At 37.4% G+C, this 23,889-nt stretch overlaps 1 protein-coding gene across 2 annotated transcripts in view; it reads right to left on the reverse strand.

The window, feature by feature from the left end:
* Positions 1-517: 517 nt before the first annotated feature.
* Positions 518-23,889, reverse strand: part of LOC119866906 (RAR related orphan receptor A) — a 711,488-nt gene continuing 688,116 nt past the window's right edge. For both annotated transcript variants that reach the window (XM_038580594.1, XM_038580595.1), the window contains 7 exons: positions 22,346-22,741; positions 16,763-16,884; positions 15,265-15,397; positions 14,485-14,592; positions 12,668-12,778; positions 11,631-11,743; positions 518-9,981 (listed from right to left, as the gene is read on the reverse strand). In XM_038580594.1, the coding sequence (XP_038436522.1) occupies positions 9,817-9,981; positions 11,631-11,743; positions 12,668-12,778; positions 14,485-14,592; positions 15,265-15,397; positions 16,763-16,884; positions 22,346-22,741 (1,148 nt within the window). In that variant the 3' untranslated portion in view covers positions 518-9,816. The remainder of the gene's footprint in view (positions 9,982-11,630; positions 11,744-12,667; positions 12,779-14,484; positions 14,593-15,264; positions 15,398-16,762; positions 16,885-22,345; positions 22,742-23,889) is intronic.

Consider the following 23,889-nt stretch of genomic DNA (forward strand, 5'->3'; position numbering starts at 1 on the left):
ATTTCTCCCCTCCTGCACATCAGGGCAGATACCACTAATCAGTCATGGCATTCTTCTTTGAGACAGCCAGCAGCCTGAGAATCCTCAACTGTATTTCTAGCGGCTATGACCAATCAATAGATATTATCTCACAAGTTAAAACTTCTTTCTTTAGCTTCTCAGATCCAAAGGGTATCTTGAGCCTTCTATATACTTTTCCCTCAGCAAATGGAAATGAATTATTTTTTTAAAAGTACTGTACTACAGACCAGTACTTCCCAAACTTTAGTATGCAAACCAATCACTTGAAGATCTTGTAAAAATTCAGATTCTAATATAGTAGGTCTGGGAAGGTGCCCAGAATTCTGCATTTCTAATAAGGTCAAGGTTGCAGGTGATGTCAGGGCTACTGACCCGTGGACCACACTTTGAGTAGCAAGGTTCTACTAGCCCATTTTTTGGAGACAAAATGTGAGCTAGAAAACTATGTACAAGGAAACTCAAAACCCAAGAAAAAAGAATAAAAACAAGGCAAGTGTTCCATTAGAAGCTGAAGTTTTATTATAGGATAACAGTACATAAAGCACATCTAAAATTGATGTGTTCAATGCACTTTTAATAAAGGTAATGTAATATTAAAGGTACAGTTTCTAAGTACAATATAACAACATTCATATTAGAATGAAAATTGGAGTATTTAAAAGACAACATTAAATCTCTCTTTTTTTTTACAGCTTGTATTTACAAAATGAATCAAAATATTTTTTTTTAAATTGAGGACTCAATAAAATAACAAACAGCTGGAAATAAGCAGACTACTGTAAGAGTGAATTGAAAAGAAAACCCAATGTAAGTGAAAAGTTGGATGATCCTCTAATAAAGATCATTAGCAAAGTTTTAGTACAATACTATTTTTAGGATTTCCATAAATGGCTTGCATTTTTAGTGTGGCAGAAAAGGAGTTTTTACATACTGTACACAAAACAGACAGCATATATTTATAGGTACAGTATTACTGTTTCCAAACTTGCATGTATATTTACAGAAGGCTGAGTTTGTTACTCACAGAGTTTTGTGAAATTTGTGTGCTTAATCTTCAAGACCTACACACAATTAGAATCAGCATTTCATGTGGTCGTTTTAAATGTGGCTTTAATACTTGGTTGTAGAAGAAAGTGTTAACCATAAGGCTTGACGTACTTTATAAATTTACCCCCAAAAAAATCCCAAGAAAAAATTTTAATTTGGGCACACTTGTCATTTAACAATTATCAAATGCTGACATGTGCTGGCCATTGTGTAGACACAAAGAGATACAATCTCTACTTTCAGGAAGTTTAGGATACTAAGTGGTGCTTAAAAAACAAAAACAAAAACAAAACAGGTTTCAATCTCTAAGTGAAGCAATAAGGAATGACATGATTTGTATTAAAGAGATTTCTCCCTAAACTGTAGCCAATTCTCTTTAAAAGGTTAACTAATTAGCATTCGCTCTCATTAACCACATGATTGCATTTATAATTAAGGTAACAGCAACTCTTCCATAAAAATGGAAAATGTCTAGAATTGTGGGTAAATATGCAGTGCATGGAAGCCAATAACCATGGCTTGAGAATTTATCACCTTCAATTACAAAAAGTGCAGTAAACAGAAACATTTGCTCTATATTTATAAATTGCTCAAAAATCTTTGCTAAAGATCTTACAAATTCAGTAATATTACAGAACAATTCTAATCAATATTTAATAAGGTTAACTACATCCTTAGTTAGATATTTGATATACTTTTGATTTTTAACAATGCCAATAAGTCTTGGGAGAATAGGTGAAAGAGTTTAACTAAGCTCATTGTTAGATGACTTGTAAAATGAAGGTCTTTCACTCACAGTTCATGGAACTGGTTGAGGTCAGATTAAAACAGAACATCCCTTGTCAAATTTGCTCTATGGCCCGTGCTCTGCCATGATACTGGATATCTCCAAGCTTCTCATGGCTCAGGTAGGAGGGGAAACACTTATTCTGCCATCAAGCCACCAAGGATATTTTATATAATGCCTAAATAGGAGCTAAGTACACAACTCAGTCAGGTGCCAATAACATGATTCCTTAGTAAGAAAAAAAAAGTATTACTCCATTAAACTAGAGTGTTTTTTTAGGATCTTGAAGGCCTGGAAAATTATTTTTTCAGCTCAGGAGATATGGTATAAAGCCAAGTAGCAAACATAAAGTAAATGCTAAGAAGTTTTCATATATCCATATTTATAAACAAATTCACCCTATAGATGTCAAATATCCATACTAAGGAAGTAATTTTATCCTAATTAAATACACTCTAGAATAATTTATATAATGATATTATGTATTTAAAGAGAAAAGCGTGTCCCAAATCCAGCACTCTGATACAGCTGCCAGTTGGGAACAGGTAGATATATATATATATGTATATATATACAAATATATAGTTATACTCAGTGAAATTAACAAGACCCAAAGGTGGTATTGTCTAGGAATAAAAGGGATTTTTTTGTTGTTGTTCACAAAAGTAACTTATCTAGCACCACACATCAGAAAAACACAAAAATAGCACACTCTAGTTCTAAACAGCTATGTCTAAAATAGATTATATAGTAAAACCAGTATTATACAGCATATTGTGGATTTGATAAACAGATAAATATTTGCACTGAGTAGGCTGTTTATAATATAACATTTTCTTATCTATACAGAATGAAAGCCAAAAAGTTAACTGTATAGAGATGTGCAGAACAACATTAAATATTATGACTTAAAAGCAGGGACCAAGGTAAATTTGAAAGAAGAGTAAGAGAGAAAATGTTTACAGGCCATTACAAGTTCTTAAGTTAATAGTAAATAAGGAATCAATTGCTCAAGTTGAAGAAAGCAGTAAACAAGAGATTGCATTTACATGCAGATGTCTAAAATTTGTATTTTTTTAAGTCTATGCACAAAAGTCATTTGTTTTATTGCTTGACATTCAGTTATGGCTAGATTATTTAACCTATTTTTTTTTTTTTGTACTTTGGAAACAAGAATATTGTTAAAGGTGCCATAAAAATGGACAACATTGAAAACGGTTTGCAAATAAACCACCTAACACTGCAGTTCTTTATACATATTAAAAGCCTTGTCTGGGGTTTGTCATATGTTAAATATATTTAAACTGGGAAAATATGTTGTAGCTTGAAGCCTCCCATTGGCCCAAACATCCAATACAAAAACACATCTCCACAAAAGGAGCAAGCAGACAGAACAGGTACATTTAAAGAAGCAGCCAGCTAATGTCCTAATGTTTAAAAATTTACCACTGTTTTATATGAGATTTCAAACCACTGTGGATATAAGAAGAGAATTTTGGATTCAGGAAGATGTGTACAGTACATACGAATTTTTTTTGTGTGAAATCATATTCACTATATTGCTCAAGAATTATCTGCATTTACATATGCAATCTGTTCAATAATAACCAAGTTCCTAGAAATAGTTTTCATCCACAATAAAGTCATAATGAGTGAGAAGGGAAACACACAGACACTGGAGAGAATTCAGTTGCTCTTAGAGAACAACAGCATGGAACATGAGGGCGTATGCAGTGTGTCAAAGCTCACAGCAAGCTGTCTTTCATTAGTTCTTAGAAGGAAAAAAGCCAAAGAAAATGTGGCGAACACACTACATGTAAACGGCGAACACGGATTCTGTAGGCATCTATTTAAAATATTCATAGTCGCTTTTTAACACAAGACTCCATGTTATATTGCATTGCTGAAAAAGCATTGTTTTTATTTGGATTGAATATTTTGTCATTGGTTTGTAAATAAGTAAATGACTGAATGAATGTATTTATTGCTCTAAGATCGGAGGGTCTGGTTAAACACAGAGATCCCTCCATCTATGACATCTCCTTAGTATAAAGCCAGGCTTCTGGATTATTTTAAAAATTATTCTGAGAGCCTGACAAAACTGGTCGGTCATACTTAAAGAAACAAGCAACCGCTCCGGAAGTGAAACCGATTGCTTTGGAAAGACATTTTCTTCAGCCTCCTCATGTCTTAAGAATAAACAATAATAGGAAGGCCTCTTGAATTGAATCTGGTGGAACCACTTTCCTAATACTAGTGTTTAGGGATAGAATGAAAACTCATATCGTAGACTGTTGGCAATAGGTCAAGACTTACTATTGCAATTACATTTCTGTTAATCTGATCCACAGTATAAAGTTGTTTCTATAGGGTTCTGTTGTATCATATCTTTATAAGTAAGACATGGCAATCACGTTATAGTATGTGAAAATGTTAATAACCTGTGTCTGTGTATGTATGTACATGTTGTATGTATATGTATATGTGTATGTATGTATATGTATGGTGTATATATGTATAGGTGTGTGTATGTATGTATATATATATATGTTGAGAGAGAAGGAGAGAGGGGTTTCTGCCATTTTCCATAGTCTTCATTATCAAAAAACAAGAAGGTCAAAGTTTCTTCTTCATTTAAACGACATGGAAAGTTTCCCCAAATTATACTCCGCTATGGTTGTAAGAAATTATGGAAAGCTCCTTCTGAATGTGTATTCCAGGTAAGGAAGAATCAAAGCCAACAATATACTGAGGTTCACTGACATTATGAAAATACATGGAAACATGAAAATGAAACTATATTGCAAAAATGTCAAATATAACCCTAAAAGCTGATTCATGGTGCTGTTATATAGGTGGGTTTTGTCTGTCTTTAAACATTAGCTCTTGTATTAATTCAACAGATGAAAACTATAAAAGTAGAAGTAAAAGAGCTGTGAAACATAAAGGGATTTGGGGGTTTGCTTTTAGAGGAGAACACAATGAAAATAACAGTTATTTGTTGGCATTTGAAAAAAATGTGTTGAAATTTTCACCTCTTTCACTGCACTGATAGGCAGAGCTCTCATCTCATTATAGTCTTAGACAATTTTTTGCATACTATGTAGAATTTGAAAGTTTCTAATATATAATGCTATGAATTTATCATGAATATTTTAATTATCAGAGGAAGTCAATGGAGTATGTAGGATTGCACATGAAGTGATGCTCTCTGTCAGTACACTGCCTATTAATTTACCTTGTGAACATACTGGCATAACTTTATACTGCTTTGGAAGCTATTCAACACTTTTAACCACACAAGACTGAAGAACACATATATTTTGAACTCAACAAAATGAGACAATAGTGAAGAGTTTACACACACACACAGAGTTCTACACAGTTCACTTGTGCCTTGAGGGATAGTATTATTATCACTATTATTAATAATAAAAAACACAATTTGTCCCAGTAATACTGGCCACCCTGTTTGAAGAGTTTTAGAAGATCCCTGAGCACATTGTTTCTGACTCTTAACCCCGACTCCAAAGTGATAGGGCTTCTATTGTTGATATCAAGATGGATTGTCATTCACAGTAAGTCAATCATAAGGTGCTTATTTACCCTTTTTTTTTTCACCAATCAGCACAAAGAACTGTCAGAAAATAACTTTTTATTATTATTATTATCTTAAAATAATAGCACTGGAAGGACACATGATTTAAACAATCAATGTTTGAAAACAGTGGCTTTAGGATTATTATCTGGCTGCCCCTCAACAATAACAAGTGATTCAATCGACATTCCTTAGCCAAAAACAAAAGGCAAAAAAACCAAAAACAAAAACAAAAACCAAAAAACCAAAACTGTACAAATATGTATTTTTTCCCTGAGGGATCAAGGTACACCCGCAAGTGCTCTATGTACATATTGCACTAGAGAGGAATGAAGAACATGTGCAAAAAAGCAACAATGAGAGAAGCTTACATCCTACTTAAACCTTTTCATTAAAGATTCTACTACGTTGTTTTGCATTTTGGAATGTCGGAACACAAACAGCTATTCCTTAGTCTAAAACTAAAAACACATATTTCTACTATGGCACATTCAATGAAATAAAAAGTTTTCCAAAGACAGATAGACAAATTCCATCAAGAAAATAATACAAAGTTTGTTTGTTTGTATTTTTTTTTTTAGAAAATTACATTACTTTCTTTCTTTGTTTCACATTACAAAATCTTTTTTTTTTCTTTACACAAATCACATTTTATTGCAGGAATATTTCAAGTGCCATCAAATATTTATAGAAGGGTTAAAAAAATAGAAGTCTCTCTAAAGTGGTCCAGACAAGGCTTTGTATAGAATAAATCTTTTTTTTTTCCCATCTTCTAGTTTTGATTTAAGTATTTTGAATACATTTTCTTTTCCATTGACACTTAGTAGCCTAGAAGCGGTCTGACACACGCACATCATACACACAAAAACCACACACACACACACACACACACACATACACACACACTCCCTCCTCACCTGGCCCTCAGCCCACCCCCATACGCTCACAGAGATCTGGGTATCCACACTATAAAGAACAACCAAACTTAGAAGCAGTGTCTTAAGTTATATTTTCCTTAAGTTAGGAAGGGTGAATTAGGATGCTGAAGACTTTTCAAAAAATCCATAGCTTTAACGCAAATTAGGATGCTGAACACTTAAAAAAAATCCATAGCTTTAACACAATTTGCAAACTGTCCAAAAAAGCACTTTCATCTGCACTTTTGTTTTCATTGTGAACAAGGCCAGGTTCTTCAGAATATAATACAACCATCTGACACCATTGTAACCAAAGGTATTTGGGCTTTGTACAAAAGCCTTATGTACCCTATGTGAAAAAAACTGTATAAAAGGCATTATAGCAGCCGGGATAACAATGATGTGATTCCAATCTTTGAAAGACTATTGGATATTTAAGTATAGGAAACTTTAATTATAAGAAATCTTAAGCATAATTGTTCTGTATCACCAAGTAGTTTGTGTCATTACACAAGAATTACTATAATAACAGAATAAAAATGCAAAGTTTTTCACATCCTTTTCTATACTTCATTTTTTAAACTGAATTTATTGTTTAACTTCAGATCCCAACTTTGATCCAAATAATAGTTGTTCCCTCTGTGCACCGAGCACACCTGTCCTGCTCTGTTCCTACACTGTCGATGTATTTTGCTCTTAAAGTCCTCACCTTGCTTTTCTTTCAGAAAGACCTGATAGCAGCATCATGTCAATGTATATTGGTTTATTCTAAAAGCAATGTCACCATGGTGTGACTACTACTGGGATTAAGCATCTTTTTTTTTTTTTTTTTTTCATTTGGTACATGCAAAATCCTTTCTGGGAAAAGGAATTTCTTTTAAGCTCAACATTATGCTCTCTCTCACCCTTAGAGAAGTTCAATTAGTTCTTAATCGTTTCACAAATGGACACTGGAATTAGGTTTAGTTGCTCTTTAATGCGCTAGCACCTGAGGCTGGTCATATTCAGAAAGCTTTGGTTAAAAAGAAGTTAATATACTTTAATAAAACCATCCCCAAATTTAGTGAATCAGAATGACAAAAAACAAAAATCAGACCAAAATAAAAACACACCACCACCCTCCCACCAGGAGAAACAACAGGGAAAAAAAATGGACAAATAAATAACTAAGCTTGGTACTCTTTTCAGAGTATAAATACTATTGATCATTAAAGGAACTATGCTTATTTAAATTAAAAATTTGATTTAACCCTTCCTGCCCAAATATAAATACTATATGCTGATAGTTAACCTCTCTATATAAACACTCACATAAAGTTTAATATACTTGTAAGAAATTTAAGTAAATATTACTCTCGTCTTCTATTTATGGTTAAACCCTTTTACAATGTTTTTGAAAAAAAAATTAAGATGTTATTTAGGCTTCATACACACTTATGTGTGAATAATTCCTTCCTCTTTTCCAAGTCCCTCAGGAAACAAATCAGAAAATCAGTGGAGTTAAAGCCAGAATAGAGGGCTCTGGGAAGCCCGTGCTGTGATCCACATGACATTAGGAGCCACAGTTCCTAGGGAAGATTCAAGAGGACCCTGGTGGTAGAGACACTTTCTTTGCTATAAAGGGCTGCCTGGAAACTCCCACCTTTGCGCTATGGGAAGATGTTCCCTTTCCTGTATAAACATGGTCTTTCAGACCCAAAGTCTGAGTCCCACCCCAACTGATGAAAATCATCTTCGAAATGCCTACATTTCCAAAGGGCACTTATTTTTAAAACATGCACACTTGTGTATCAGATTGTTCATTTTCCCTTCTAATAATTCCATTGGGAATTATTAAAATAAAAAAGCCCCCCAAACATGAAATAAAACAAAAACATTCAATATTTCTCACCTGAACACAAAAGCCAAACAATCTTCTAAATATTTAATAAAATAAATTACAGTCCACAGTTTTCTAGTGAAGATAAATACAAGAGTAAATGTTTGCGGCTAGCATCAACTTCACTTTAAATGCTTAAAATATTTAATATTTAAATAAGAGAAACCAGTTCAGTGTTGCATATCTCCCCTTGTCCTTCTATCTACTGTCTGTGAAATATGGAGAGCAATATTCTAGAAATATAGCATCTAGAAGCAGCTCGTCTAGAACTAGTTCACTCTGAGATACACTCTTAGAATTCCTAGATTATACCAAGAACATAACCATTCACAATTAAATGCTTCATGTCCTCACATGGGGAGTGTGTGTTTGCTCCAGATATGATCTTTGGGTCCTTCTTATAATAAAAGCTGAATTCCCAATGAATATTTGGGTTACTGATTTGTTCTCCAAGCATAAGAATTACAAGTTGAGACGGAGTCCATATAACTACTGAATTTGTGAAATGAGCCTCCCCTCCTTCCTCCCCTTGCCTCCTTGAGGTGACATTTAAAAAACTTAGAAAAAAAAAATGTGCATGATGGTATGAGTCCATAGCACCAATCGATCATTCCACTTTGTATGAAGCATAAACACATCTATCCTTAAACTTACCCAAAGCAAAGTATAATTTAGGGAGAGTTCCGTTTCTAATTCCGAATAAAGTGTAGAAGAAAAAAAAAAAGAATCCGTATCGTGATTTCTAGATATGACCAGCCAGTCTTTTAAGAGTAATTTGTAAACAGCAGCATAAATACCTCCCGACGTACTTTCCAAGCCTTCTCAGTTAAACTTGTGTTTCTGGTGCACATGCGACGCGACAGTGAACACGCTAGCATTTAATTTAAAGAAAAAGGTGCAAAATGAAAGTGCCTTATCAATTCAACAGGAAAAGCTACACCAGTAACTACATTTTATATTAATTAAAACAATATATAAACAATATCTCTTTTAGCTATATATAGTCTTCATGCCCATTTACCCTGTAATATATTATAATGCTATTGTTGCTAGTGCTATGGACCCTTTTCATGCCATCCTGCTGACTGGCAATGATCGGTGAGAAAAAATAAAAACTTCCTTCATGAGACAAAGAGCAAGTTGTGCAAAGTCACGCCGCCACCTCCATTATGCACACCAGTCACCGATTATTGCTGGACTCTCTGTGGTTATGACCGCTTGGTGACTCTGCGGAAAGTCTGTGGGCAGTGAGCTACGAGAAAAGGAAATGCTCCGACTTTAGTACCCTCCTCCAGTTGTAAACAGAGGTCAATGATCAAGAAGTAGAGACAGAAAAAGGGTCCATTTCTGTAGGCATAATGGAAATCATATGCATGAGAAAAACAAGTTCAACTTTTATTTGTTTTCATTGTTTCCCCTCCTTTGCCTGACCCCGATCACCAAAAGATGTGCAGTGTGTTGGCGCTCCAGGTCTGTGCAGGGCCATATAAAGTGTCTCGGTTAATTTTGTTGTGGTGGTTTTTCATGTTTGTACTTCAGACATTCTAGAAGTGCTTAGGTGACACATTTACCCATCAATTTGCATTGCTGGCTCAAATTCTGAAGTGAACAACTCCTTGTATAATGGAGGAAAATGAAGTCGCACAATGTCTGGGTATATTGCTTTAAATGCCATTAGCTTTTCTGTATGTCGTCCACATAAGGCTCTTAATGTAGACACCTTGCATATTAACTGTAAGTGGAAGAAAAGACACGTTGTGAGGAGAGAACAGACACAAGCATCAAAATTCAGGGAATCTGGAAGATGTTTAGCCCGTTGTTTACAAAGGCGAAACACTGGAAGCAACTTACATGTTCTTCCAATAGGAAGATTGGTTAAAAACAAGTGTTAGGCATATCATAGAATACCAGGTATAGATTAAATACAATTTTTTGGGACAATTTTGAAGACAAATAATAGAATGACCTGAGAGGATGTTCATGAGCAGAAGTGGCAAAGTTGAGATAAGAAGCCAAGCCTCTCACCTCCTTCTCTTATTCCAACATGCTCTCTGCTCTCCCATCCCCACCCCTGCTCTCTACAGCTCTGGAGAAAAAAGACATCTGGTGCCAGAGAAGAAGACATGGAGGCAGTCATGGGCAGGCGAGGTCACTGCAACTAGAGATGATGGCATCCCCTACGTATTTTTTGCAGAACCAGTACTAGCCAACTCCAATGAAAACAAGTTTCTTTTGGAAAGACCTTTGCCTGTACAAAGCAATTTTGGGTCTGAGTATAAGGCTCAGAAGAAAGAATCATCAGAAGACCTGGGTGGAAGTCTCTGCATTGACCATTTCCCAGTTGAAGACAATACAACAGCTTGAAACGATGCTTTTTATACTCCAAAAGTACTGTGCAAATGATATATTATCTCTACCAGAATAATCCTAAGAAACATATTTGATAGATCTTGTCCATGGGTTAGGTGCTCTCTATAATGAAAGAACCTCATTGTATCCTTGCATTGGGGCAAAAAGATGGAGAAGAAGGTAAGGGTCTGGAGAGTTCTTCTATTTTCCATTCCTGCCTCAATCTCTCATTGAATGGGTACAAAATAAAAACAAAACAGGAATTAACCCCCAACTTCCCCTCTCTGACTTAACCCTAGCTATCAGGATAAAAGAAAAGAAAGCAGGAAGAAAAACCCAAACCTCTCAAATCCATCTTAATAAGATGTGAACAATAAAATACATGAAATAGTCTAAAAAAATAATAGGGCTTATTTTTCAAAGACCAAATACATATTTCCATCACTAGCACTGAGGGATATTAGCATACTTTAAATTGACATCCTAATTATATTTTTATTGCAAAAGGTAATAATTAGCAAAAATGAGGCCTTATGCTTTGAATACAGGGTAGTAATGGGAAATTGATGAAGAAAATACAAAAGTCACTTTCTGTTGATTACTAATGAATGTAATGGAAATAGAACTAATATTAGAAGATGTGATTATCCTGCTTGTTTAGTCCTTTAAAACTTCTTCCTTCTAAATTCAAAGATTCCTCTCTAATTTATATCAACGCAGAACATTAACTCTGCTCTATATACAACTTAGGAGGACTTCCAGAATGTGTCAATGCTTAAAAAAAAAAAAAAAAAAATTCCATCATTGCCCTGTTATTGCAAGACACTTCACAACCAGTGATAGTAAGTAGAACATAACCTGAATTTTGGCTCAACCAAATTTTTTGAAATGGATATTTCTTTCTCTTTCAGTAGCCTAATTGCTTATGGATACGTTCAGGGGCTGGTAAGATGACTTATAATGGTGGCTGACAGCAAGATCTGTGGTGAGGGATAGATTAGGCTATGCCAGCTGGACACCTTTCCCTCTTACCTTTGTAAGTATTCCATCTTCTCGGTGATTCTTCTGCAGGACGTGTTGAAGAGCTAGCTGAATTTTCTGTTGCAGTTTTTCAATTTTTACCTTTTCCTGCAGCCACGAGCGATCTACACACGAAGAATGATTATTTCTTAGTATTCCTCCTACGTGGTTTCAGGACACCCCAGTTCCTTAGGACTCTTATACACAGATTATTATACCACAACTCAGAGTTAGAGAACAATAGGCCAGTTTTAATCCTTGTTCAAAATCTGCTCCTAAAGCAGTGGAACACTGATCTACAACAGTACAGTGATAAAGCTTTCCATTTTTACTGATGCTTAAGGGAAGGGAAGAGTCTTCCCCTTCCAAAAGGATAGCTATTTAAACCTAAGGCATATACAAGGGCAAATGAAACCACCTTGGACATTCAAATCTTTCTAATAATTACATTTCTGGGTAAAATACTCAGAGCAATCCTGCTAGCCTTTCTGGCAAATATGAAAATTGCTTTTAATCCAAGGCAACTAAAATTGTCAAGAGAATTCCAAATGACTTAAGTGTTGTTAATTTAGTCTTTATGTGTAAAAGTTCCAAACAGAAGACAGTAAATTTGCAAAACAGATTATCCCAAGAGGCAGTACTAGTTGAAAACATAGATTAAATTCAGATAAACTTGTGGATGACATCCAAATGAATCTTAAGAAAAAGTAGGATATCTTAAAAACCATGTTATCTTGGGAGATTTGTGTTAAGAAGGGTAACCCTACTCTACCAGAGCATTTCTCATGATATCAGGAGGTTAATTATGGACTGGGTTTTACTCAGTTCTCATTTATTAAGATTTTATCAGAATGGCATGAGGTCTTCTTAAACATGTACATGTATGTGTGTGGGGGAAGGTTGCTATTTGATAAAACTTAGATTTAATAAGGTGGCAACCTCTCTTGGTAACACCTGAAAAGTCTACAGTCATTAAAAGTTATGTATCTTGTAAGAATTCTTTACCTGGACAATTTTTAAACCATTTCATTGTTATTTGATAATCTTACCTGCCGACATTAGTACAAATGCGGAAAATAATGCAATTTCATCTTCAGTCAGGTGCATAGAACATAAACTCTTTCCAAATTCAAATACAAAGCTAATAAAGTCTTCACAACCTGCCAAAGTTAAAGACAGTTTGGGATTTTGGTTATTACCCTAGGAGAAAAATATGGAATAAGGCGAGGAGGGATCTAATAATTTAAGAACCAAGGGGATAGGGATCCCTGGGTGGCGCAGCGGTTTAGCCCCTGCCTTTGGCCCAGGGTGCGATCCTGGAGTCCCAGGATCGAGCTCCCGCGTCGGGCTCCTGGCATGGAGTCTGCTTCTCCCTCTGCCTGTGTCTCTGTGTCTTTGCCTCTCTCTCTCTCTCTGTCTATCATGAATAAATGGATAAATAAATCTTAGAAAGAAAACAAAACAAGGGGATAGTAACATTTCTACAACTTAACAGTTTGAAATCTTAAAAAAAGAAGAATCCGTTTAGCTATCATCACCTTCACTATAATCCTGACCATTTAAAATAACGAGAGTGGACTTTTGTGGCAAGGTTAGTATATTATCAGGTACCACTCTAAGAGGTTTTCTTTGGGTAACTTATTTCTTCACAACAGCTCTATGAGGGAGGTATTATTATTACCCCCGTTTTAGATGTGAGGAAACAGAAAAATTATGTACTTAAGGTTATACAGGTAGGAAGTAACAGCCTGAAATTAAAAACCAGGCTGCCTGAATTCAGAACCCACAATCTTAACCAACAGAATTAAAAGAATTAAACGGCTACAATCCAACTGAGATGTTACATTCACTGATTTTTTTGTTTTCTACTCTATTTGATCTAAACCACTCTTAAAAATGATAACAAATGACACATTCTGGTGGTAAAATCATTATACCTTTTACAAAACTGAAAACACTTTTCTGAACGTGAAAGTCTCATAACATAATCCATAATCCATCCTCAAAAGATTGGTTAAGTTTGGGGGTGCCTGGGTGGCTCAGTCGGTTAAGTGTCTGCCTTCAGCTCAGGTCAGGATCTTAGGATCCTGGGATCCAGCCCCAAGTTGGGGCTCCCTGCTCAGTGGGGAGTCTGCTGCTCCCTCTCCTTCTGTTCCTCCCTCTTGCTTATGCTCACTTTATTTGTCTCAAATAAATAAATAAAATCTTTTTAAAAAAATGGTTAAGTTTGGTATCCACTCTTTCAGATTTGCATATTATGTATATGTATTTAAACTAATGGGCTTTCCTAAAGTATATGGCCTTTGGTCATTTAACTGTTTTTAAAATCACCTAACAACTTTATCTTGGATACTGTTTTGTTCTTCTTGATTATATTCCACTTTATTTAAATTCCAGAAATCCAAAGTAATTTTTATAGTATATGTCACTTTCACTTAGCTATGCTTTATTTCTCTGATATCCACATTTCATTCTTACTAATGGTTGTTATTGAGAAGTACAGAAGGGCAGACATTTAGATCTTTGCTTGATTTTATGTATCAAATCACATCTTCTAGTTTATCTGAATAACTTATCCTAGGAAAATCTGGTTCTTAAAACCTGGAAGGGAACTGGAAGGTTAGACCATATAAATTTCTTCGATCACCAACTAGATCCAACGAAAACGCTAAACTTTTAAATGTAATCTAGACAAAGAGCGTTTGAGCTGTGTGAATTTCCTGCAGTGACTATAAAGTAACAGAAGTATAAAATCCTTTAATTTTTGTTTCCAAATAACAGCTTCCCTTCTGTTCAGTGAGCTCTTTGGCGGGGCTCCCACATTTTCCTACAGCCCTGATGTAAAAGAGCACCCAGATTTCCTTACCCAAGGATTTGAAGACGTCGGGGCTAGCATATTTCCCATCAAAGTACACGGTGTTGTTCTGAGAGTCGAAGGCACGGCACATTCTGATAAACACCACCTCTAGAGAACCTAAGTGAAGGCAGAAATGGTGTGGATTATCTTCTCGTGGTGAATATTAATCTATTGTGAAGGCACTAATGTAGAGACCCCTTTCTGATTCAGCACAGCGGGGCTGTATGCAGTGGAGCCAGGGGCTTTCTGTCACACCAGCTCTCTATTTAAAGGGACCCAGTTCACCAGTGTAATTAAAGATTCATGCTGAAGCTAATGGAGGCTGTAGTCCTGAAGAGAGATGGAGTTACAAATTACTTCTCTGGCAATCTTCTGTCTTGCAAACAGAATCTATCTAAGTTGCCAGGAAAACGTATGGATTCACATTTATTAAACAAACCAAAACACCAGGGGTGGCCCTTTGAGTTCCACAAATAACATTCCTAACAACTCGCTGTTCCCTCCCGAGAGTCTGGTGCAGTAGAAACAAACACAGGTGACGGTAAGATGGGAGAATGTGAGTGCCCTTCAAATTAATCGTTTCACTTAGAGGAGAAGCAAAATGGAGGGAATGTTTCCCCACAGATAGCTCAAAAACCTTTAAAAGGACTCTGTTTCTGCTAAAAGAAACCCAAGCTATTATCACTGGAGAAAAACTGTTCCCGACACCTTCCTTACCAAGCATTTCTTTAATAAGCGGGTGAAAGCAGGTTAGGAAGAGATCTCAAAATTCACTTGCAAAGCACATACCTGCTTTGAGAAGCACAATTTGATCATTTTGACACAGTTCCATAAATCCATCAATGCGTTTGGCAAACTCCACCACATACTGTATAGCTTCCGTAATTTTGATGGCACACAATTGCCACATCACCTCCCGCTGCTGTAAGAGGAGTGAAGCACATTAGCAGACACGGTTACCCATGCCCCAGACACAGTTTGTTTTAACTGTTCCTATTTTATAAAAAAATCCTTCTTTGGAAATGGATTAAAAAAAGCTAGAGGATTAAAAATGAACACTCGGGTGATAATGATTGCTTCCAAGTCCCTTCCTGTCTCCTCCAATTTTTCTTTTTACCATTTTGGTGGCAAAGGGACAGGGAAAAGATATTATGAGCAGGTGAAAACATGAGTCAGGAAAGCAACACATGCCACTCTCTACCCTTGGGCCTCGGAGAGTAGCAAAGTAGGAACTTCTTTTGAGCAATCATTTTACCTTGGGGGAATTTAACACTACTTTACTGGAGGAAGGGAAGAAAAGGGGACTCAATCATTTATCGTGCACCTGCTTTGAGCTAGATGCTTTATGACATCATTGTCTTGTTTCATCTCCCCATTTTCCATAAATGGACATAAATTCTCATAGAGGTTTCACAGCTAGGATGTGTTGGAGCTGGGATTCAAATCCCAGCATCTCTGACTCTCAATCCTATTTCACATGCCTTGCGATTTCTTACTGCTTTCTGCTTTCCCTTTGCAACACTGGCTGGCTGCTGGTATTACCTGCTTTCTCAAAGGTAAATAATGTGATGTTTTGCTATTCTCTAACCTATTCTGTTTAATTGCTTCTACATACCCACTTCCTAATTTAGTTTTAGGGTAACCTAGATCTGTTACATTGCTCACTTGTTCCCTCAATCTTAGTTTGACTGTTTTCACCGATATGAGGGGGTGAAGGAAACACTGAATTAGGAGGTAGGAGTCCTGGTCTAGTCCCGATATTTTCACTCATTCTGCCAAGGGATATGAATTTCCTCATATGTAAAATGAAAGGGAGGATTAGCCTGGATAATCTCTGTCGTCCTTCCTAGGCCTACATCTCTATAATTATTGGGGAAAACCACAGCATTTCCCTTTACTAAAGCAGAATGGGTAACTGAAGCTTCCCCTTTTCCGGCTTTGCCCTCCCATTCTGGTGGGAAATCTTCCACTGTGATATCAGGACAAATCTCAATTCATTCAGGCTTTTGGACACTGCTTCATCCAGCCCCCACTGACAAATGATAGGAGATATGTGTATAGTCATAGGTATAATAGAATTTGTTATTGCTAGAATTTCACACACTTGCACCTCAGTAAGACAACAAAGCCCCAAGTATATGATCATCTCTAGAAGAAAGATTTTAAAGAGAAATCTGATATCTGATGAAAGACATTCATTCTCTAGTCTGTATTCTTAGTCAGATCTCCTGCATAAACACCCTTCCCACTATTGCCTCAATCCTGGGTAAAATTCTTCAGCGTGTACCTTGTTTTGGTAGCTCTCTATCTCCTCCTGCAGAAAGGTCTGCCACGTTATCTGCTGGAGCTCTTCTCTCAAGTATTGGCAAGTTTCCAGATGTGATTTAGATATATTCTGTGCAAGGTGTTCTAAAGAGAAAACAGGAGATCACAAACATGAAAAGCCAAGCTCTTCTCCAGATGATCAGGGTTTTCTCTGCCTAATATTTGGTTTAAAAAGTAACAAGTACAAAGCAACACACTGAGCCAGTTTTATTTATCTTTAGATTTTTAAATAAGCAATTTGGAACTATTCTGTATTTTGGAACATGAAGATGAAGAACAGGCAAAGCCAATACTTAGCAATAAATCTTGGTGACCTCAGAGACCCTCCTGACCTTGACTTTACACCAATATCTGGGAATGAACAATTATAAGCCTGGGTAGGTGTGGGAAATGACTGACACAGCTTCTTCTTGGCATTTTTATGAAGACACACCTGCTGTGTACGTTGACCTGGAGAGGATTACTCTCCCAAGATTAGGCAATGGTATGCTTTTGTGAAAATGGTTACTTATTTCTTTTATTTTTCCAGCAAATAGCACAAAAAGCATTACTGAGAGCCTATTATGTCACTAAATATAGGGTGGTGGTTAAGAGGTGGACTCTGGCACCAGACTGCCTGTGTTTGAAACTCAGCTCTTATGCCTACTAGCTGTATGATCTCGGGTAAATTAATCAACCTCTCTGTGCTTTGGTTTCTACATTTGCTAAGTGAGGAAAACAGTACCTACTTCACAGGGCTTGTGAGAATTAAGTGAGTTCAACACTCAGAGCAGGGAGGATTACATAGTATGCACTACATAAACATTTGTTCTTTTTAAAATTTTTTATAAACATTTGTTCTTCTTGTACTGGAGAGTAAGTAGTTTGAGGATATTAAAAGAAACAGATGCCAAAGAAGTTTCTCTAGGAACTCATAATCTGGTGAACATGTATGGACATGCCGACAAAGGACAACTCAAGATCTTAGACAATAAAGCATCAGGTTGGATTATATCAGAAGAGAAAAAAAGAGAGAAAAAGAAACAGAGAGGAAAGAGAGGTCCTCTCATGGAAGGGAGAGATGAAAAGAGTTAGAGGATGCTTCTTGGCAGGAGAGGACCACCTGGAGTGGACCCTGAAGGCAGGGGAGGCCTTGGCAGGCAGAGGCCAGCAGTGTGAAGAGGTGAGCTGGTTCCACATTCAAGGGATGACAGATGAAGGAGAAAATGATGGCCTTTACAGAGGACAGGCAGATGCAATAAAGTGATAGTATCAAAACAGAAACGTGAGTAGGTTAAGGTCCACATTCTGGAGAATTTCAAATATTAGGATTAAGGGTTTGGACCCGCTTAACAAAAGGAGTCAGTGGAATTCTCAAGGGGAAGCTGACACGTTGAGGGAGTGTCATGATTGGTGTCATGACCGGTGAACTGGAGCAGAGACTGGAGCCCAAGGCAGCAGTGAAAGGCTGCTGCTGGCCACACCTGAGGGACTACGAGCCTGAAGTAGGTTGGTCATAAACGTTACGGAAGGGAAGGGCAATGGAAGCATTTAAAGGGACTGACAAGATTCTATGAATATGAATCCATGTCCAAGAGTGATCCTCTTGCCAGGGTCTTGGTTATATAACAGGAAAGCCATTTAAAAGGAAGGTGCTGAATGAAAACTTGGCAACATGAATAAGAGGGTCTGTGGAAATGTGTTAGTGCTCTTAGCAAATAGCATCAGACTTGTTTGTGTAAAAATAGAGTGAGTTCACCACCAAAATGAAGCTTGAAACTAGAATCTCCCTAGAGACACTGGAATACAATAAATCTTAACAGCTCTATTTGGCAACACAGACATGAACACAACATAAATAAATACCATGAAAATAAAACATAAACAGAAGAAAAAAATTCAAGGGGAGAAAGAAACAGTGAGCCACCAAAAGAGGGAGAAGCCAGTAAGTTATGTGACTTAGGATCATTGATGCTTGTGAAGAGAAGAGGGGAGTAAAGACAAAAACAACGAGGAGTTAGAAACAAAAAAATAAATGTGTAAACAGTGAGCCAAATCTCTCAGATATGAGAAAAAAATGAAGATGAAGTGCTTGCCAGGGAAGCTGGGGATCCTATGAGGTGATGAATGGGAAGAGGCTCATAGTATTCCCTTCCAGATCATGCTTCTTTTCCAATTAATAGGTCAGCATCTTGCTTCACTTCATCCTAAAAATTGTTTCCACCCATCCCTATCTATCCAGGCCCAGCATTCCGAAGCCGGACAAGGAATGGCGTAATGTACACATTGAACCAGTAGAGGGCAGTGGCTGCATTCTCACCAACTGCATTTGATTACGATTCACAGTTGATTTGGCAAGTTTAAGATTTCAGACACTTTACTATTTTTAAATCTCCATTTCAGCAAAGGACAATATGGTCAGACTGAGTAAAAGTTAAGTTAGTGTGGTCTCTCAGAGAAACACTCTGGAATAGTGAAATACTGTGGAACTAGGAGTTAGGAGACCTGGTTTCTGGTCTGGGCTCAGCAGATAACTCACTTTGTGACGGGCAAGTCAGTTCACCTTCTCACCCTCAGCTGTGTTTCTTCAACACAGCTAAGGTCTAAGAACTTCATATGGAAAATGCTGACTTCTGAGTTAGCCATAGATTTTCATTTAGACATCATCTGGTCCAACTTTTCCTCAGTTTATAGATAATAACACCATTAATAATGATGATAATGGTGAATAGCATTTACTATGTGCTAGCTCCATCTAACTTATCTATACACATATATTCTGAATATATATATTTTTTAATCTTCATAACAATCCTAGGAGGAAGGTGCCGGTATTATCTCCCTTTTACAGATGATGAAACCAAGTGAGGTTAAGTGACTTTTCCAAGGTATCATAGCTGGCAAGTGATTCAAATACACACAGTTTGGTGCCAGTCTGTGCTCTTAATCTTTATATTCTATGAGTAGGGAAACTGCAGCTAGCAGACTTATACTGGGTTGTACAACCTATAGCAAAACTAGTAACACAAAACATATAAGCTGACTTCTTGACTAGTGCTTTGTCTCTTTTGCTTTAGTCATCAATTATAGTGACATGTGCAGTTTGCCTTTTTTTTTTTTTTTTTTTTAGTGAAACAAGGTTGTTTATCTGGAATGTATAATTCAGGTACTAATTGTATATCAAGGACAAAATATCCTAGCCAGGAATGCAGATATATTTCCACTAAAAATAATGGATTGTAGATACCATTATTGAAAGATACAGCTGAGGTTAGGATATGTCACTTTCCAATTCATTTTTGAACTATATAATTGGTTTCATTTGTCTAAAATCTGACTACAATGAAGTCAAGGTTGTTAGTTGAAAAGGTAGTAAGACTGGAATCACTATATTGTACATCTGAATCTAATAAAACACTGTATGTTAACTATACTGGAATTAAAGAAAAAAAGATAGCAGGACTTAAGGCCCCAAAGGAAATATCAAGGAACCCCAGATAGTTTTGAAGAAAGAAAACCGAAGTCTTTGTCCACTTCTATGTTACTCAATTCTTCCAACTATTTTGTACATGTAAATGGGAAAGGAGATCAGAACCCAATTATATTCTTTTCCAGCAAATTCTTAATTTAGTTTTTGGTTTGGGACTAATCCTAGTGATGAATTAATTTTACTTATCCTGGAAAAAAAATGCCAGAATGCATGTGAAAAGCCCCTAATTTAAGAGAGCATGGAACACATACGAGGGCACGGGGCTCCCAGGCTGCAGTGGAAGGTGACAGCTGTGGAAGAGGACACTGATGAGGGGACACAGGGGTCACTTGCTTTGTCATTTCTGGTGCCCCTCAGGTATTAGTGTGTGTTTAGCCAAAGTGTCATATTTAAGGGCGATGCTTTGGCGAAATCCTATGGATTTATTTTAGGGCTGACTGTTTGACAAGCAAACAGGACAGATTGACTAGTATTTATGATAAGGTAGAAGCAAACTGAAAGTGAGCCAGGTCATTTTTCATGATATCATGTCAGCTTTCAATCAAATCCTTATTCATTTCTGAAAATTTTACTTTCATTACAGTTCTGCTTAAGTCTCAGCCAACCAAGATTTCACGACAAAAAACGGAAGGTTTTTGTTCTAGTTCAAGAAAAAAATATCAAACCTACCTCTGCTCAGCTTGGCTTCTAGTTCAGAGGTTCCTCTGTTAATCAAAAGAGCTGCAATACACCTTTAATGCTGTTCAGTGGTTAAAGACCTAGCTTAAAATGTCCCTGCTCTTGAGGATTTAAATTTAGACCCATAAAGAGGTGCTTGTGTAAAAACCGTAAAGAACATTCAATTTGTTCTATTTGGAGAAAGATTTTACTGGAAATATAAATTTCACTTAAAAATGTTTTATGGGGTACAGAGGTGGAGAAACCATCTAAAGAACACAACCGTTATTTCTGTGAACTAAGGATGTCTGTGCTCAAGTCAGAACCTGCTGGTTCTTTTCCATCTGAAGTCTTCATTCTCTCCTCGTGTTAAGTTAGTCACCTCCACAGCAACTAATTGAAATATCCCAAAGGACTTTGTGTGAGGAATCACAGGGAGGAGCACATCAGATTCTAAAACCACAAAGTTTCTTATCAAAGTTTCTCTAAGAATAGCGTTGCACCTGAAAATCGATGAAATACTATAACAGGGGTTGTTAACACAACTTCCTCGAAATGGCAAGTCCTCCGGTGTCTGTGTTATCAACATTTCTAGGTCACATCTCCCAAAAAGCAACAATGTCACACGGGAATGAGGAGATGACAAATTTGCTTGTTGGTCTATTTGTTTTTACATGGTGAGTTTTCTATGAAATATATCAGTTTTATCACCAATATCCATCACCAAACCATTTTGGCAAATGAAGTCAATTTCCCTTTAACATTCATAGAATACATCAGGGTTGCAAAACCTCGATGCCTACAGGAGCTGGGGAGTGATATCAAATAGGAAAACATATAAAGGTGTTAGGGCCGAACTGGTACCAATTAGTTGTGGCCAATCACAAATGCTGGTTCAGCAAAACTAGATCATTTTCTCCCCTCTCACAAGAAGCTGAAAATCTGAACTCTGAGGCAGGATTGTCTAGGCTTAAAATTTTAGCAACCAATTTGAAACTTTTTAAAAAGTCTGCGCTGGTCAAAAAAATGCATATGGACGAGCACAGTGTGTGGGCTGCCAGTTTTACAACTTTAGATGTAAAGCAACATCTGGAATATAATGAAAGGAAATAATGAACGAAGCCAATGGGGCCATTCCCTGAGTTTACAGTTTCTGTGGAATTTAAAGACAGCTTCAAGTTCACTCTGCCCATCTGTGCTATTAACAGGTCAATGTATATTTTGGATATGTGATGGGAAGCAGTGGACAACCACAAGCCAGGGGGCAGGGTGGAACTTTGAAGTGGCCCAAATAGTCAAGGTGAACTGTTCTTCTAGCACCATTTTAATAACATAACTCATTAGAAGGTAGTCAAACATATTCCATTTACTTGAAAGGGCACGAGTAAAGCATTGCAATGGACACAAGGAGGCCTTTACCTAATTCTGCCATGGACACAGTTGGGGAAGTCTCTCCGTTGGTGAAAGAACAGTAGGGAAAGAAGCCTGATGCTGGTGTGTAGTCACATATTGGTTCTGGTTTGATTCCATTGATATCAAGACCTGACTGGTCTGGGGAAGGCTGTATGTCCAGGTAGAAGCTGCTGACGGCGGAGTCCGCCTTGCTGCCCTCGGGGGTGTGCCCGTCGATGTAGTTGCTGAGGTCCTCGTGAAGCTCGGTGAGCCCGTTGGCCGAGATGTTGTAGGTGGGAGTCAGCGGCTCGGCCTCTCCCGGCTGCTGTTGGTGATCTCGCTGCTGCTGCTGCATCCGGTGCTTTTGTACTTCTGCGTACAAGCTGTCTCTTTGCTTTTTTGACATTCGGCCAAATTTTACAGCTGGAAGAGAAAAGCCAGACCATACCATATACAATATGCTTTTCTTTATTATTCTCTCCAGCATGCTTTAGGGGCTCCTTTTAAGTCTCAGATAATCTCAATCAAAAACTACATCACTGCAAAATAAGGACGTGGTCCAGAGGTGAAAATGGTCCCACACCCCACACAGGCTTGCTCCACAGCCCAGAGGAGCTAAGTTTCAGAAACAGACCGAGGACTGGAGGAAGGGCAATGACCACTTATGTTTTCCTGCTGTCACATAACCCTAAGCTCAGTGGGAACCACTGATGTATGACTTAATGGGCTTGTTCATTCTCTGCCCATGCCACTTGCCTAGACCACCTCTTTCTCTTCCCAGGGTTCAGACCGACGTGCAGGGATGCAGACTCACAGGGGTACATCGAGGCACAAGCAGCCAAACCTCACCTTTCATTCATTTCACTCATTCATTCGTTTCTTCCCAGTCAAGCAGCCGAATCTGGGGCTTTGCCGAGACCTCAACTGCTGAGACTGGATGAGGCCCCTTTGCAATTTCCTCAATTATATCTGAGTCTACCTGACCTCAGAAGCTCCCTCCCTTCCTCTGAGTCACAGTGATCCCCGTGGAACCCTTGGGCCCACCTTTAAGTGACTTTCTGCTTTACCCTCAAGTAAAAAGAGTTATCAGAATTTTTGGAAGGGCAAACATTGTGTAAGATCCCTGTTGGGCAAATTTGTGTTTGCAGTGTTTCTCCTTGTGATGTATCCCCATATTTAGAGTAGAACAGGGAGTGTACTAACTTTCCAGTTCACTCAGAATCCCAAATGATCTTTCCTAAAACACCAGATAATTGACAAAAGAACCTTTTGATTTCCTTTTGATTTCCTCAACTCTCCCACTAGCCCATTTTTCTCAACCCAATTCTGTGTAAGCAGATGAAGCCTCTACTGGAGGGACTAAATTCTCCTAATTGATTATGGTTACATTTATAGCTGACTAGGTAGATGAATTCATCCATTTGACCATCATTATAATTCTATGAATCTAGGGGCAGGAGGCAAGATAGATGGAAGTGAAGTTGGGAACCAGGACCAACCAACCACCTGGGTCAGCTGATAGATTTGTTTCCTGCCAAGGATGACGTGCTGTCCCTTTACACAGAGGGAAC

Source organism: Canis lupus, chromosome 30 (genome assembly GCF_011100685.1).
Source record: "Canis lupus familiaris isolate Mischka breed German Shepherd chromosome 30, alternate assembly UU_Cfam_GSD_1.0, whole genome shotgun sequence".
NCBI classification, from domain to species: domain Eukaryota; kingdom Metazoa; phylum Chordata; class Mammalia; order Carnivora; family Canidae; genus Canis; species Canis lupus.